The 12,806-nt window shown below is 39.2% G+C and overlaps 2 protein-coding genes across 10 annotated transcripts in view; one reads left to right on the top strand and one right to left on the bottom strand.

The window, feature by feature from the left end:
* LOC133983526 (uncharacterized) overlaps positions 1 to 3,878 on the bottom strand; it is a 29,785-nt gene extending 25,907 nt beyond the window's left edge. For 8 of the 9 annotated variants that reach the window (XM_062422631.1, XM_062422630.1, XM_062422628.1 and 5 more), the window contains exon 1: positions 3,696 to 3,878. The gene's annotated coding sequence lies outside the window, so the exon portion shown is untranslated. Of the gene's footprint in view, positions 1 to 1,931; positions 2,081 to 3,695 lie in introns of those variants that run through there. The other variant, XM_062422629.1, reaches the window with a different exon arrangement.
* A 5,952-nt stretch (positions 3,879 to 9,830) lies between these two features.
* LOC133984137 (potassium channel subfamily K member 5-like) lies at positions 9,831 to 12,756 on the top strand. The gene is made up of 5 exons (XM_062423418.1): positions 9,831 to 10,016; positions 10,673 to 10,784; positions 11,377 to 11,543; positions 11,654 to 11,822; positions 11,984 to 12,756. Exons 1-5 carry the CDS (start codon positions 9,831 to 9,833, stop codon positions 12,694 to 12,696), a joined length of 1,347 nt encoding a protein of 448 aa, XP_062279402.1. The 3' UTR covers positions 12,697 to 12,756.
* Positions 12,757 to 12,806: the final 50 nt, after the last annotated feature.

The following is a 12,806-nucleotide window of genomic DNA, read 5'->3' as shown; positions in this document are numbered from 1 at the left end:
TGCATGTTTTCAAGATTTTGCAGAGAAGTACGTAGTGACTCTTGCAACAAATGAAGAACGTGATCAAACGTTGAATGAAGTACTGCAATCATGGATCCTGAGACACCAAATCTTTTAGGTGAGCTGAATGATACTTGTCCTAAAGGTGACATTCTACAAAAGGTTTATTTTAGTCTAGTCCTGGGTGTAAACCGATCTCAAGCTCAGTTCTAAAGCAATCAATACACACAGATGGTCTGTGCTCCTGATGCTGTAACATGAACCACCATGGGAAAAGAATGAAGTAGCTTGATTGATTTACTGCGGTAACCCTAAAAGCAATTCTAAATCCATGGTGTCTGTTTTATTTGTTTTTTTAAACAAGGTGATGTTTTATGTCATGTTCGATTTTATTGTCTTCTTTTGCACTGTGTGGACTGAGCACCCATAATTTCGTTGTACCCTATACAATGACAGTAACACAGAATACAGATCTGTGTCATGATTTATTAGTCAAAATAATCAAAATGTGTATTTATTATTACAGAAATTACCATATTTTAAAATCATACTGTAACTATTTGTGCAAAAAGTTTTACTAAGTTCAAATTTGACATGGTCTCTAGGTTAGCCAAATCCTCTGGCTCTCTCATTCATGAAGAAAGGAGCAAGGGACTGTGTATGTGGAGTCTGTTCATATTTAGTGCTGCTCACACAACAGAGTAGTATTCTAACTGAACGAATGCATCATAACTCCCAAAAGAGGATTAACACCAGCAAGCTCTTCAGGGACCTTGGTGACCTCACTCTCACACAGCAGAGCCACAAACATCCTTCAGCATCACTTCAGCAGCTCTGTGTTCTTAGCACTGCTGATTCAGCAGTACAGGAAACCCCGGGCACCCAGATCTTATCTATATGTCATGTTTAAAACTCTGTATATATATTCTTGATGCTCATGCAGGCTCTTGCCAGCTGTACTGCATATGCTGCCTCTGTCTCCCCCTCGTCCTTTCGACGTCATATCTGCAGCGCTTCATAAAAGATTATCTGACTATATATATCCAGCAGTATCATCAATGGAGATGAAGCTTATTGGATGAGTTTCTCCTAAGTGCGTTATGGGTAGTACAGAAGCAGACACACATTCACATATACCACCCTCCAGCGAAGATGGATATTTTTAACCTATACACACTCCTCTTGGGGTAAAAACGAGTCATGTCAATCAGAAAATGAAATCCAAAAGCAGAGCCATCTCTGAAGCAGCATGGAGAAACAACATCTGAACATCTCGGCAGACGTATTCTTAGAGATAACTGTAGCACAGCTCACAGAGAAGTATTCAAGTCCAAGACACACTAAGTGTATCCTGTGGAACAATAACTATTTAACATGTGAACGATTTATGTGTGCCTGCATTTTTCACACAATCATTGTTCTTTCCCCCATAGTTATCATTCATCATTATCTTACTTTAAAATATTAATATGGCTTAATGCATTAGGACTTCACACAAAACATATTCTATCAATTTAGTTTCCAGAAAATATGCAAATTGTGTGATTTATTTTAGTGGAGTGATAACTTGCAAGCTCATTCTTTTTTGTTTTTGTTTTCTTTCTCCAAAAAAGACCGCTGCGTCTACTTTTCATTTATGGGACATCGTAAGACTACTATAAGACTATTTTAATTAAGCAAGAGAGCCTTTATCATTTTAATTTGCTTCAGTAAGTCATGAATGTTGCATATTAATTTAGCTTAATACGTAGACTTTATTTTCTAACTTTTTTGTTGAATTAAACAACAGAACAGTAATAGGCTGAATCGGGTCAACGTGCCAGGGTATTTAAACAATCTGTGTATGAAAATGGCGCCGAATGCACAACAAAACAAATAAACACTAATATATCCCCAACAGCCAAGAAAAATATATCGTAAACGTGTCTTACCTACTCTAGGATAAGCATCAATGTCAAAGCAGGCAGAAAAAAATCCGACAAAATCCTATATTCCGCCCGTTCAGAGGAGAAACAATGTTGCGGAGCGACACATGCTTTGTTGTGCTGAAGGTGTCCGATGCTCGTAAAGAGGCGGAGTCTCGTTCTGAAGGCTGGCCAGAGACCAGCACGCCTCACAACCGCATGCAGGAGCGGAGGAGATGGACACAACTTTCATACAGCCTACTGCTGCTGAGAACTGCTCCACGCCACTAAATAGATATGCAGTGTTAATATTAAATGCTGCAGCAATCTAAGCCTGAAAAAGTAAAATCCAGCTGTTAAAAACTACTTATAAATCACAAATGTCTCCTAGTATCAATGCGAATGAACCTTAATCCTATAGATCGGGGTACCCGCAGACAACAGATGTATACTTTTTGCCTTATCTCACATGTGCTTTATTCTATCATTCCAATTTTTCATGACTTTGTCAGTTAGTTTTTTCCTAATGACTTCACACCATTGTTTTCTGTTTGTGTTTTAATTAGTGCTTTAAATACTAGCCTAATGTATTGGGGGTCCCTTGGGACATTACTCAAAAGCACCCAATTCCGCCTGAACAGTTTTAATATATGGAACTATTTATTGTTTGTATTGTTTGCCATGGCTCCTAATTTCTTAGGACCTAAGTATCACACACTATCAGGGCGTAGGGGCATTCAATCATTTTGAAGGTGCTGTGGAAAGACTGTGCTTATGATAAAAGCTGATAAATAATGACTAATAAAAAAATTAAACAGTCTTTGGGACCCCAGTAGATAGTCCTTTTATATTCAATATGTTGGTAAGATCGAAGTTAGTACTCACAAACAGTATTAATGTTGTCTGTCAAATTTAAAGAGCTGCAACATTTATTGGTTCATTGATCCTTAGAAAATTAATTTTGCAACTATTTTGATATATGATTAATTGTTTAGTTCCTTTGCAAAAATGCCCGAAATTTGGATGGTTTCAGGTATTCAAATTTGAGAACTTGCTGCTTTTCTTACATTGCTGTCTTACTGCTTTACATTACTGGGCTTTGGACTATTTGGACAATTGGGACAAGACATTTGATTATGTCCACCATGGACTCCAGGAAACTGCAATGGACATTTTTCACTGTTTTGATATTTTATAGACCAAAATGATTAGTTAATTAATCAAAACAATTATCGGAATCATAATCATTAGTTGCAGCCCTACACATTTAAATTCATACATACACACAAACTCATCCCCATGCCGTACATACATTAAACCTCACTGTAAAAATCCCCAACAAGCATGGAGCAAGGCGGGCCAAATACTGCCATTATTGTATACAAAAGTAGCAGCTAAAAATCTAGCATCCAGTAGACCAACCCTAAAGATCAAAAATTCAAAAACAAACATGCACACTCACATGCGCACACACACACACACACACACACACACACACACACACACACACACACACACACACACACACACACACACAAAGCTGTCTTGATGGACCCCTGCATGGTCCCCACCCATCTGCCTGACCCCATTAGGGCCATACGGCTCATAGGCAGAGGGGCGAAGTAAAAGGGTTCATTATTCTCTCATCCACCATCACCTTTGTCTCACAGAGACAAGTTCATGTGGCATGCACAGCAGTGGCACATGTCATTTCTGGCCAATTTGCTTGCTACTCGTTTTAGAAAAACATCTCATCAGTATTAAGGTGATTCAACAAATCCAATGACTTACATTGTCATGAAGTCCAAAGCGGTTTTCAAAAGGCTAGGGGTACGCCGTATTCAAGAGAGGACACAGAACATGTCTCTGTAGCAGTGTAACAGTCACTACTCACTGTTTTCTTCTTAGACTTTGGTCACAAAGCAGAGTGACGACACACAGCAGCAGTGTTCAAACTGGTGGTGTTAAACATTTACTATAACATCAGGAAGAGGTCTGATTAATCCTGACTGGGTACAAACGGTACTTATGGATATAGTAATTGGGTACAGTTTCTATTTCCTCTGCTTTAGTTGGACATGGAATTAGCGCGCCAGAGAGACAGAGGAAAAGCGAGGGAGAGAAACAAAGACTGTATGAACTACTGGAGTTGCCTCCAGTTGCTTAGGAAACCCTGCCCTGCCCTGCGCCTACTGCAAGGAGCAGGTGTTGAGCTGGACCCAGGAGAGGAAGGAGAGACAGAAAAGAGAGGGGAGGAGAAGAGGAGCGGCCCTCACAGCCCCACAGTCCCTTGAGACAATGACAGACTTGAACCACAGACTCTGAGACGACCCAGTCCTCGCACACACACAACAGACACACCCAAAACACTGACGCACACTCCCCTGTCACTATTCCTCATTTGCTCAAAAGCACTGGAAAACACACAAATACAACGGTGCAGTGCATTACTCCAGCTGAGTGCATGAGGGTTGTGTTTGTTTGGAACATCTTTATCCCTCTCTGGCTCCATCACGCAGCGATTACATAATGTCCCTTACCACTTCCACCCAATTCATCTCCCTGTGACTTCCAATACTGCATCTGGGTATGCGTCTCACACACACGTGGCTGCCTTCCCTCTCGTATCGCATGTAAAACAACATGTGCAGCTTTGAAAAATGCTTTAAATATGAATTTTGATGGAGGCACAGTTGAAGGGGTTTATTTGTGCACAGGGTTTGAGCTCTCAAGAGCACTAACGGGGTAGATGGTAACAGCACATCAATATTCATAAAGCACCATTATGTTATAAAGAATTTATGAACCAGGAATGTTCCATGTTTCTGCCCCTTTCTACCAGCAGACATGTTCCCCTTCCTTCCTCTCTTAGGCCAAGTTTAAATTCACCCACAGCTTGCAGACTTATAACTGCACACTGTGATGTCTCTGCAATGGGAACTTAACAAAATGTATCAAGACATAATACTTCCGAGAAAAAGAATGTGTCCTGTGCTATACTCTAATACACACAGAGAATAGCACAGGACAGCTCAACATAAAAAATACTCCTGAATGCCCTGCAGCTAGTAAAACTGCCACAATTGTTTTGCATCCGTAGATATTTCAAAGCAACGAATTACATTTGAGATAAAATGCTTATATGAATATGTATGTGCTTGGATTGCCTGGATGCCATTTGGGATCTGAGACACTGTACCAAGCCCTGGGGCTCACAATACATTGAGCAAAATGTGTTGGACATTCCCGGCCACCTAAGTACATCTAACATGTTGTCTTAGTTTGCACTGCCACCTGGTGGAGAGACGGTAAATAAGTCAGCTCTCCACATGCATGCTGTTTATTTGAATGGGTAGTCAATGTTGGACTCTGGTGAAAAATGGAGAAATTTTGGTTTCCCCTCAATTTTCCAATTATATACTATATTGCACCATGATTGCATTTCTTATATCTCAACTACACTGCTACACTTTCTAAAACACTGCACAGTCTGTGTTAAGTATGTGTAATTTGAGTCTTTTGACAAAAACACAGCATGGTTAAAATTAAAATCATTCATTCATCATAATTTATTTGCTGTGACATAGAGAAAGGATCTCCACCAGTTCAACTCTACTCAACACCGAGCTGTAACGCACAGTGGGAGCATGTGTTCCAGTGAGATAAAGATGTGTTTGCGTCCAGATGCCTCAGGGGGACTCCTTCACACTACCCCTCCCAAAACTAGCCTAATATGGACACCAACAGGTCAATAACAGAGGTGTCCCATAATTTCATCTATAAACTCTCACTGGGATTTCAGTTCAATCAGTGCCTCGTTGCCCTTTTTTCCACCGGGATGACGGGAATTAGCCATGGTTGAATAAAAAGCTGTGGCTTTTTCACTCAAATAAAGGAGGAATCACTGTTGTAGATGCAACCAAGCACATCGACAGTAAATACATGCATGCAGAAGAATACAATTCTGCAGTCAGGTACCAGGGGAAGTGGAAGAAAAAAATAGATGTCATCAATAATTAATAGTCTCTATAAAGACTGATGAGCTATGACTTCATTGAATTGTTTCATAAATATAAATGAAATGCCTCTCTGCAGCTGAGAGCAGCAGTGTTTAATTACACAGCCATTCCGCATTTTATTTAAATTATATTGTGGTAAATTAGAAGTCATTATGTGTGCCTACTGTACATTAGTTGAAGTAAAATAATTCCTACTCTGGATTTATCATATGCAACACATCACCCTCAAAATAAACTTTATATACAATGATCCGGTCAGAGCCTTGCTACGACAACAGTTCAAATGCCTTATTTAACATGTATACACGTTTGTAAACAACTTAAATGGTAATTGATACTCACAACATATCCATGTAGAAGGTCATTGTATAGACAGTCCCAGACAGTGCGGCCGGGTTAGAAAGAGGGAGAGACAGAGAAAGACTGTGTTAATTCAGTTAAGGTCGTTTTTTTGCCTATGTAGGAGGACACATAAAACAGAGTTTAACTAAATTAATTTTAAAAAATGGGTCAGCAGACATATTCAAGGAGATGTATATAATTTGGGGGAACCTCTACATTGCATGATAAATGACTAGTATTAGTATGTGAACTGTGAGCCTGTATCAGGATGTGAACAGCTGAGAATTAAGGCACAGTATATATTGCTTGAATCCTACTGAGAGAGAAAAAAAACAGAGGGAAAAACAATGTAATCAGTTTGACCCTAATCACTCGTTTAAGTCAAAAATAAATCGTAGGCCTACAGGTTTTAATCTAGATTTCCTCTTCTATTCCCAGCCTCATTTTTAAACCAGCATATAGCATACTTGTATTATTTACATGATACCTATAGTACTTAAGTTTAGCTTTGTTTATTGTATCTTGTTTATGATCAGTATTTGGGTCCCAGAACCTCTAGATAACCTCACAACAAGCCTTTTCCCGACATTTCTGATTATTTATCATCATATAGCCTAAACAAACGTCTATACAGTGGCTTACCAGTCTTATTTCTTACGGTCTATGTGTAGTAGGCTTACAACACAAATATCCCTGACCTCATCGTGTTTAGCATAAGCTCTCTAAATACGGAGCAGTGAACTCTAACCGAACTACAGACGCGAGGAACCGGGGGAAAAAATAATAAAGAAAACCTCGCTGGAAATGCTCTGAAATATAAACAACAGTGTCTGAGCAGGCGAGTCATACCTGAGCAGACAGATGCCTCCTCCTTGCCTTTTCTCCATCTTTAGTTTTATGTCTTGTAGTTCCGGCGTTTCCCTTCAAAGCAAGTTGGAGACTATCGATCAGGTTTCCACACCGAGAGGCGGTGACGCAGCTACAATGACGAAGCACTGAAGGGGTGATGGGTGGAGATCAGAGGTGGGAACGTTACTTAAAAACCTAATAGATTAGTGGTTAGGGTATTTTTTCAAATTAAGGGACTACCAGGAAGCGGGCTACAACATAAAGCATCCGTATGCCAAAACATTTCTGTTGTTTACCATTACAGGTGAGTCAGGTGACAGGTCCAATTACTAAAGCACAGTGGCTGGCGGTGACGTCATCCAAACAGCCAAAAATGGATGGGGGTGCACTGATGGAGGCGTCTAAGGATACTGTTGGTCATGAGGATTGCTGAACAAAATGTCAAACTCACAAAACAGGTGCAGCTCTCCTGCTGTGGGGTTGTGTGTTTACCTGAGCGCTTGGTGTCAGGGTCTGGACATCAGAGGAATGTGTGGTCAAAGATTAAGCTTTTATTGGACTATCGGCTCTCTGCCAACTTAGTGACCAGCAACAGATATCAGTGAAGTCACAGCCTCCTTTTGTCTGCAGAACTATTGACTGCACAAGTTTCTAACTTTGCAGGTGGCTCCACAAAGGGGCGCTGTTTTGTCAATGAGTGTCCTCACAAGGATATAAAGACAAACGTGTGTGTGGAAGGCAGTCATTGTTACAGTTTTAGGAAACACATTGCAACAAAGTACACACATTTCTATAGTCACTAAGAAACACATCAGGCACTAATTGCTACAGACCGCTACAAATAGTTGGTCATTACAAACCAGTGATTAATACTTGATATTGTGTTATGATTAGATTCCAAGATCTGATCACTTACTCAATGTTTCAGATTCGAAATACGGTCACATTATTTAACCATGTAATTAAGGCATTGTAAGTTCATAATACCATTTGTATGTCTCCACAAATAGTAGTGCACCAATATGGCCCCCACACAAATACTAGAGTATGGCTCTATTGGATGACCTTATGTGCATATCTCCTTAAAAAGCTATGTGAAATTCCCAAAGGTGCAGGAGAGCTCAGCTGCTGCAGCTGGAGCATCTGTGTCAGTATTACCTAAAACCCATTTGTCTGTGTTGTCACTGTCCCATTAGGTTACCCTTATATATCTGGCCATAACACAATAAATACAGCATGTTTAGGGCTGCAACTAACAATTATTGTTTATATTGATTAATCTGTTGAATATTTACCGAATTAATTGATCAGTTGTTTGGTCTATAAAATATCATTAAATCATGAAAAATGAACTTTACAATTTCCCAGAGTCTTAGGAAATGTCCTCAGATGTTTTGTTTGACCAACAGTCAAAAACTCAAAGATAATAGGTTTAATATCATGTATAACAAAGAAAGATATTAAATCATCAAATCTGAATACCTGAAAACAGGTGATTTTGTCTATTAATCTATTACTTGACTTATCATTCATTGCAACTCTAGCTGCAACTAATAAATATTTTCTAACAAATATATTATCAATTAATCTATTAGTCTATGAATCAATTAGTTGTTTGGTCTACAAAGTGTCAGAAAATTGTGAAAAATGTTGATCACTGCTTCCCAAAACTGAAAATGCAACCTAAAACATCTTATTTATTCCACAACCCAAAAACATTCAATTAATTGTCACAGAAGACTAAAGAAACCATAAAAATATGCATATTTAAGAAGCTTGAACCAGACAATTTAAGATTTGTTCTCATAAAACGAATCAAAATGATGAATTGATTATGAAAACAGTTAAGTATAATGTCTTTCAATCCACTAATTGCTTTATCGACTTTTCTTTGAACTTTCTGTTCTCCTTGATAGAATACACAAGGTAGCCCAAATAAGACTGGAGGGCAACTTCCATTCAGCTTTCACATGCAGCATATTGCCACACAGAGGAAAACACCCCTCTCTATTATCATGCCCAACAGCCAGGATCCACCCAGTGTGGTTAACTTTACACCAGCCTGACTCCAGCCTACTGAATGTCTGCACATGTAGATAAGGGCAACCGTCACCGCCAAAACATTCAGTCTCATACATGTGTACACACCCATACATAACCCTGTGTGACTATTGAAGACATGTACAGTAGGAGACATGTCGCCCCCTGCTGAATGTTTCGCTAACTGCATCACGCAGGTATTCTACAATCAAGCAAAGTTAGAAGAAAGAGAAAAACGACAAGATACATAAATCAATTGGGTCACACGCAAATACTCTCACACACACACAAACATTACGATTTAAATTGTATGGTTTGGACAATTTTGAAGCCATTTATAATCGTGAAATCCTGAGAAATGCTTCTGCCACATGGCTGTTGTGCAAAGGACGCGAGCCCATTTAATTGTTAAGGACATCAATCGTTTTAGGCTAGAGTAATTAAAATAACCATCTTAATTAAAATATCTTACAAACAATTCAAAAATGTATTTATTTTTAATAATAGGGCTATAGCTGAACAATAAAGCTATCCTTCTGTCAGTCTCCGCTGAGAGGAGTACAGTGTAACCCATCACGGTTTATCCAGGAAGAAGACTGCAGGTAGGATAACGACAGCCCTCTGTAGGAATATACCGTGCTGCTCGGCGTCGCATGGCTAAAGTTATGACTTTACTATGGCTGATAAGGGTCCGTTTTTAACTTCATGTATCATTTTCTTCCTATCGATCGGGGCGGCTATATTCGAAATTCTTGAGGAGCCAAACTGGACATCAGCCAGAGACAAATATCTCCTTCAACAGGAGAAAATTTTGAAGAACTATGCCTGCTTAACAAGAAAAGATCTGGATCAGATTTTGGAGGTATGAACACATCTGATAACATGACAGACAAATACCATGGCTGTTAGAGTTGCCCATTTATCAAACAGGAATAACTTTTTACTTTAAGTAACTTATAGGAGATCCCATCAATTATTGTGAGGTTAAAGATATAAGTAATTAAGTCAAATAATTAAAAACTGATATTTAGACTGTATTTATGTAGCCACAGGAAATCAGATCCTACACATCATGAGAGTGTAAAAGAGAACTTGCATGTCAGGACACTTCAGAACCAGTTTTTCCTGGTTTGGAGAAGAAAAAAAAGGGGGAAAAACAAACCAGAAGCGGATCTTGTCACAACCAAACGAATTAAAGTTAGTGTGTTTAAACATGATTCTCATATTTACTATGAGCTGAGAAAATTCGGAAACATTCACAATTACAACATCTGTGTTGAGAAGGTGCACGTAGCCTACCCTTCAACCGCAAATATGTGAACGTTTGTTCAAGGTGTGTCTGGTCTTGAATGACTGCATGGGTGTGACACAATTGTGTGCGTTTGGTTGAATGAACCATGATAAAACACTCAGTAAGATGTTTTGTTGGTATGGTTATGGAAAAGTAGAAGCAGCAGTTACAGTGGTTTGTGGGAATGGGGGTTTCTCAAGATTGATTGAATGTTTTTACTCACCCAGATTGTGTCAGAAGCTGCAGGTCAAGGTGTGACCATCACTGGGGATAAGGATCTTAAAAAGTGGGACTGGGCAAACTCTGTCATCTTTGCTGCCACCATTGTCACAACTATAGGTTTGTATGAGGCCTACAGAATATGTCACTAATTCATTAAACTCATAAACTACTCTTCATGTGTGGGGAAGCACTCAGACAACACGAATTGCCTACATTGTTATTTGGAAAAATTATTCACATCACAAAATGGTCTGGTTTTCATGTTTAAAACAAGAAGTCACATTGTTTATAAATTGTTTATTTAGGTGTGATATGCTATAAATAGGCATTTCACTAATCCATTTTGCTCAGGCAAAAAGACAAAATATGTGTAATATGGCATACTTTATAAGGTCAAATTATGGAAATAAATTGGAAAAAATAATTTAGTTTGTTTATTCTTTAATTCATCTTGGTGGCTTATTACTTACTGAGAAACCCACAACCCTAATTATTGACTTGCTACCATCCATAACTGCACATTTGATTACTTGTTAGGAATGAAGTAGCTAATTACAACAGTGGAATGATTGAGAAAAGAAAAAAATCAACAGTCATTAATTATGCTGAATTTTAAAAAGCCATTTATGTATCAAATAAATGACACCCTTTGTATACAAATCCCTACATCTCTGTGTTGTGCTTTAATGTTTCCTATTTTATCCAACAGGTTACGGTAATGTTGCCCCTAAGACTAAAGGTGGCCGTGTGTTCTGCATTCTGTATGGTCTGTGTGGGATCCCACTGTGTCTGGTGTGGATAAGTGAGCTGGGTTCATTCTTTGGAGACCGGGCCAAACGTCTGTCCCAGGTTCTGATTCGTAAAGGCGTTTCAGTGGTAAGAGTCTGACAGAAAACCAGAGCTGTATTAATCTGAATTTTTTTGAACGAGAGCTCCATAAAGTTATAATATGTCATGTTTCATTTTATGTGTTTCTTTTTAATCAGAAAAAGGTCCAGTTCACCTGCACAGCCTTATTCCTGTTATGGGGGCTGCTGGTGCACCTGTTGATCCCTCCATTTGTTTTCATGTCTGTGGAAGGATGGACCTACCTGGAGGGTCTCTACTTTTCCTTCATCACACTCACAACTGTTGGTTTTGGAGATTATGTGGCAGGTAGGTTTAATTTGTGGTATAATGTAATGACAGATTCCATAGCTTTTTTTTTAATCTAAGGTAATGCTTGTCTTATGCATATGTTTATGGCTGTAAACATTTTGTTTCGTTTATTCATTTGTTTAAAAAAAATCATACAGGTGCATTTACTTTCATTTCAGGTGTGAATCCAAATATCACATACCCCACACTGTACAGAGTATTTGCAGAGGTATGGATCTACATGGGCTTGGCCTGGCTGTCTCTGTTCTTCAGCTGGAACGTCCACATGGTAGTGGAAGCTCACAAGGTGCTAAAGAAAAGAAGACACAGGCACAGACCCTTCAGTGAACAGGAACCCGAGCCTGTAGATGAAATGCGCAACCCAGATGTGAAGCCAAGTGTTATTGATATTTTCAACTTCCTTTCTGAGAAGGATGATGACTACAGCACTGTCATCAAAGAGATTGCAATCACAGCGAAAAAAACAAAGCCTACAGAAAACATAAATCGCTCACTGAGCTGCGGTGACATCTTGGCCACTAACATTGAGACGTTGGAGCATTCGCCACGGCGCAGACGCATGATCAGTATCAGTGAAGTGTTCATGAACACAAAGGCCGAACAGGAAAGCAGTGAAGAAGAAGGAAGGCCTTCTTTGATCCAAGAAAGCCATGGAAATCCTGAACCAGCAGAATGTGTGAGGACAGATAATGAGGAGAACGAGGACAGCTGTGCATTTGATTCAGAAAATGATGGCATAAACTTTACTGTACCCACCAAAGAAAACACAGAGGAAGACAGTCTACAGCTTAGCGACGGTGGAGGGACTAGGTTTACAATATCCAAAGTATCAGAGGGAGATTTGTTAACTGATAAAGATGAAAAAGGATAAAAACCAAAAACAGTAGAACCAGTCAGACTGTGTTCTGGGGAGGAGATTTGTGTGACGGTATCATAATGTACATACTTCTTTTCATGGAAAATATATGGCTGCACTGTCAG

The sequence above is a fragment of the Scomber scombrus genome, chromosome 7 (genome assembly GCF_963691925.1).
Source record: "Scomber scombrus chromosome 7, fScoSco1.1, whole genome shotgun sequence".
Classification (NCBI taxonomy): domain Eukaryota; kingdom Metazoa; phylum Chordata; class Actinopteri; order Scombriformes; family Scombridae; genus Scomber; species Scomber scombrus.
Note: the sequence above shows the minus strand (reverse complement) of the source record. Positions and strands in the feature narration are given on the sequence as shown.

What these genes read in the sequence shown, in the direction of transcription:
- LOC133984137 (XM_062423418.1), top strand. Translation starts at nt 9,831, where the DNA reads ATGGCTGATAAGGGTCCGTTTTTAACTTCATGTATCATTTTCTTCCTA. An exon ending in ATCTGGATCAGATTTTGGAG is followed by an intron (nt 10,017 to 10,672) that starts GTATGAACACAT and finishes TTACTCACCCAG; the next exon opens with ATTGTGTCAGAAGCTGCAGG. An exon ending in TTTTGGAGATTATGTGGCAG is followed by an intron (nt 11,823 to 11,983) that starts GTAGGTTTAATT and finishes CTTTCATTTCAG; the next exon opens with GTGTGAATCCAAATATCACA.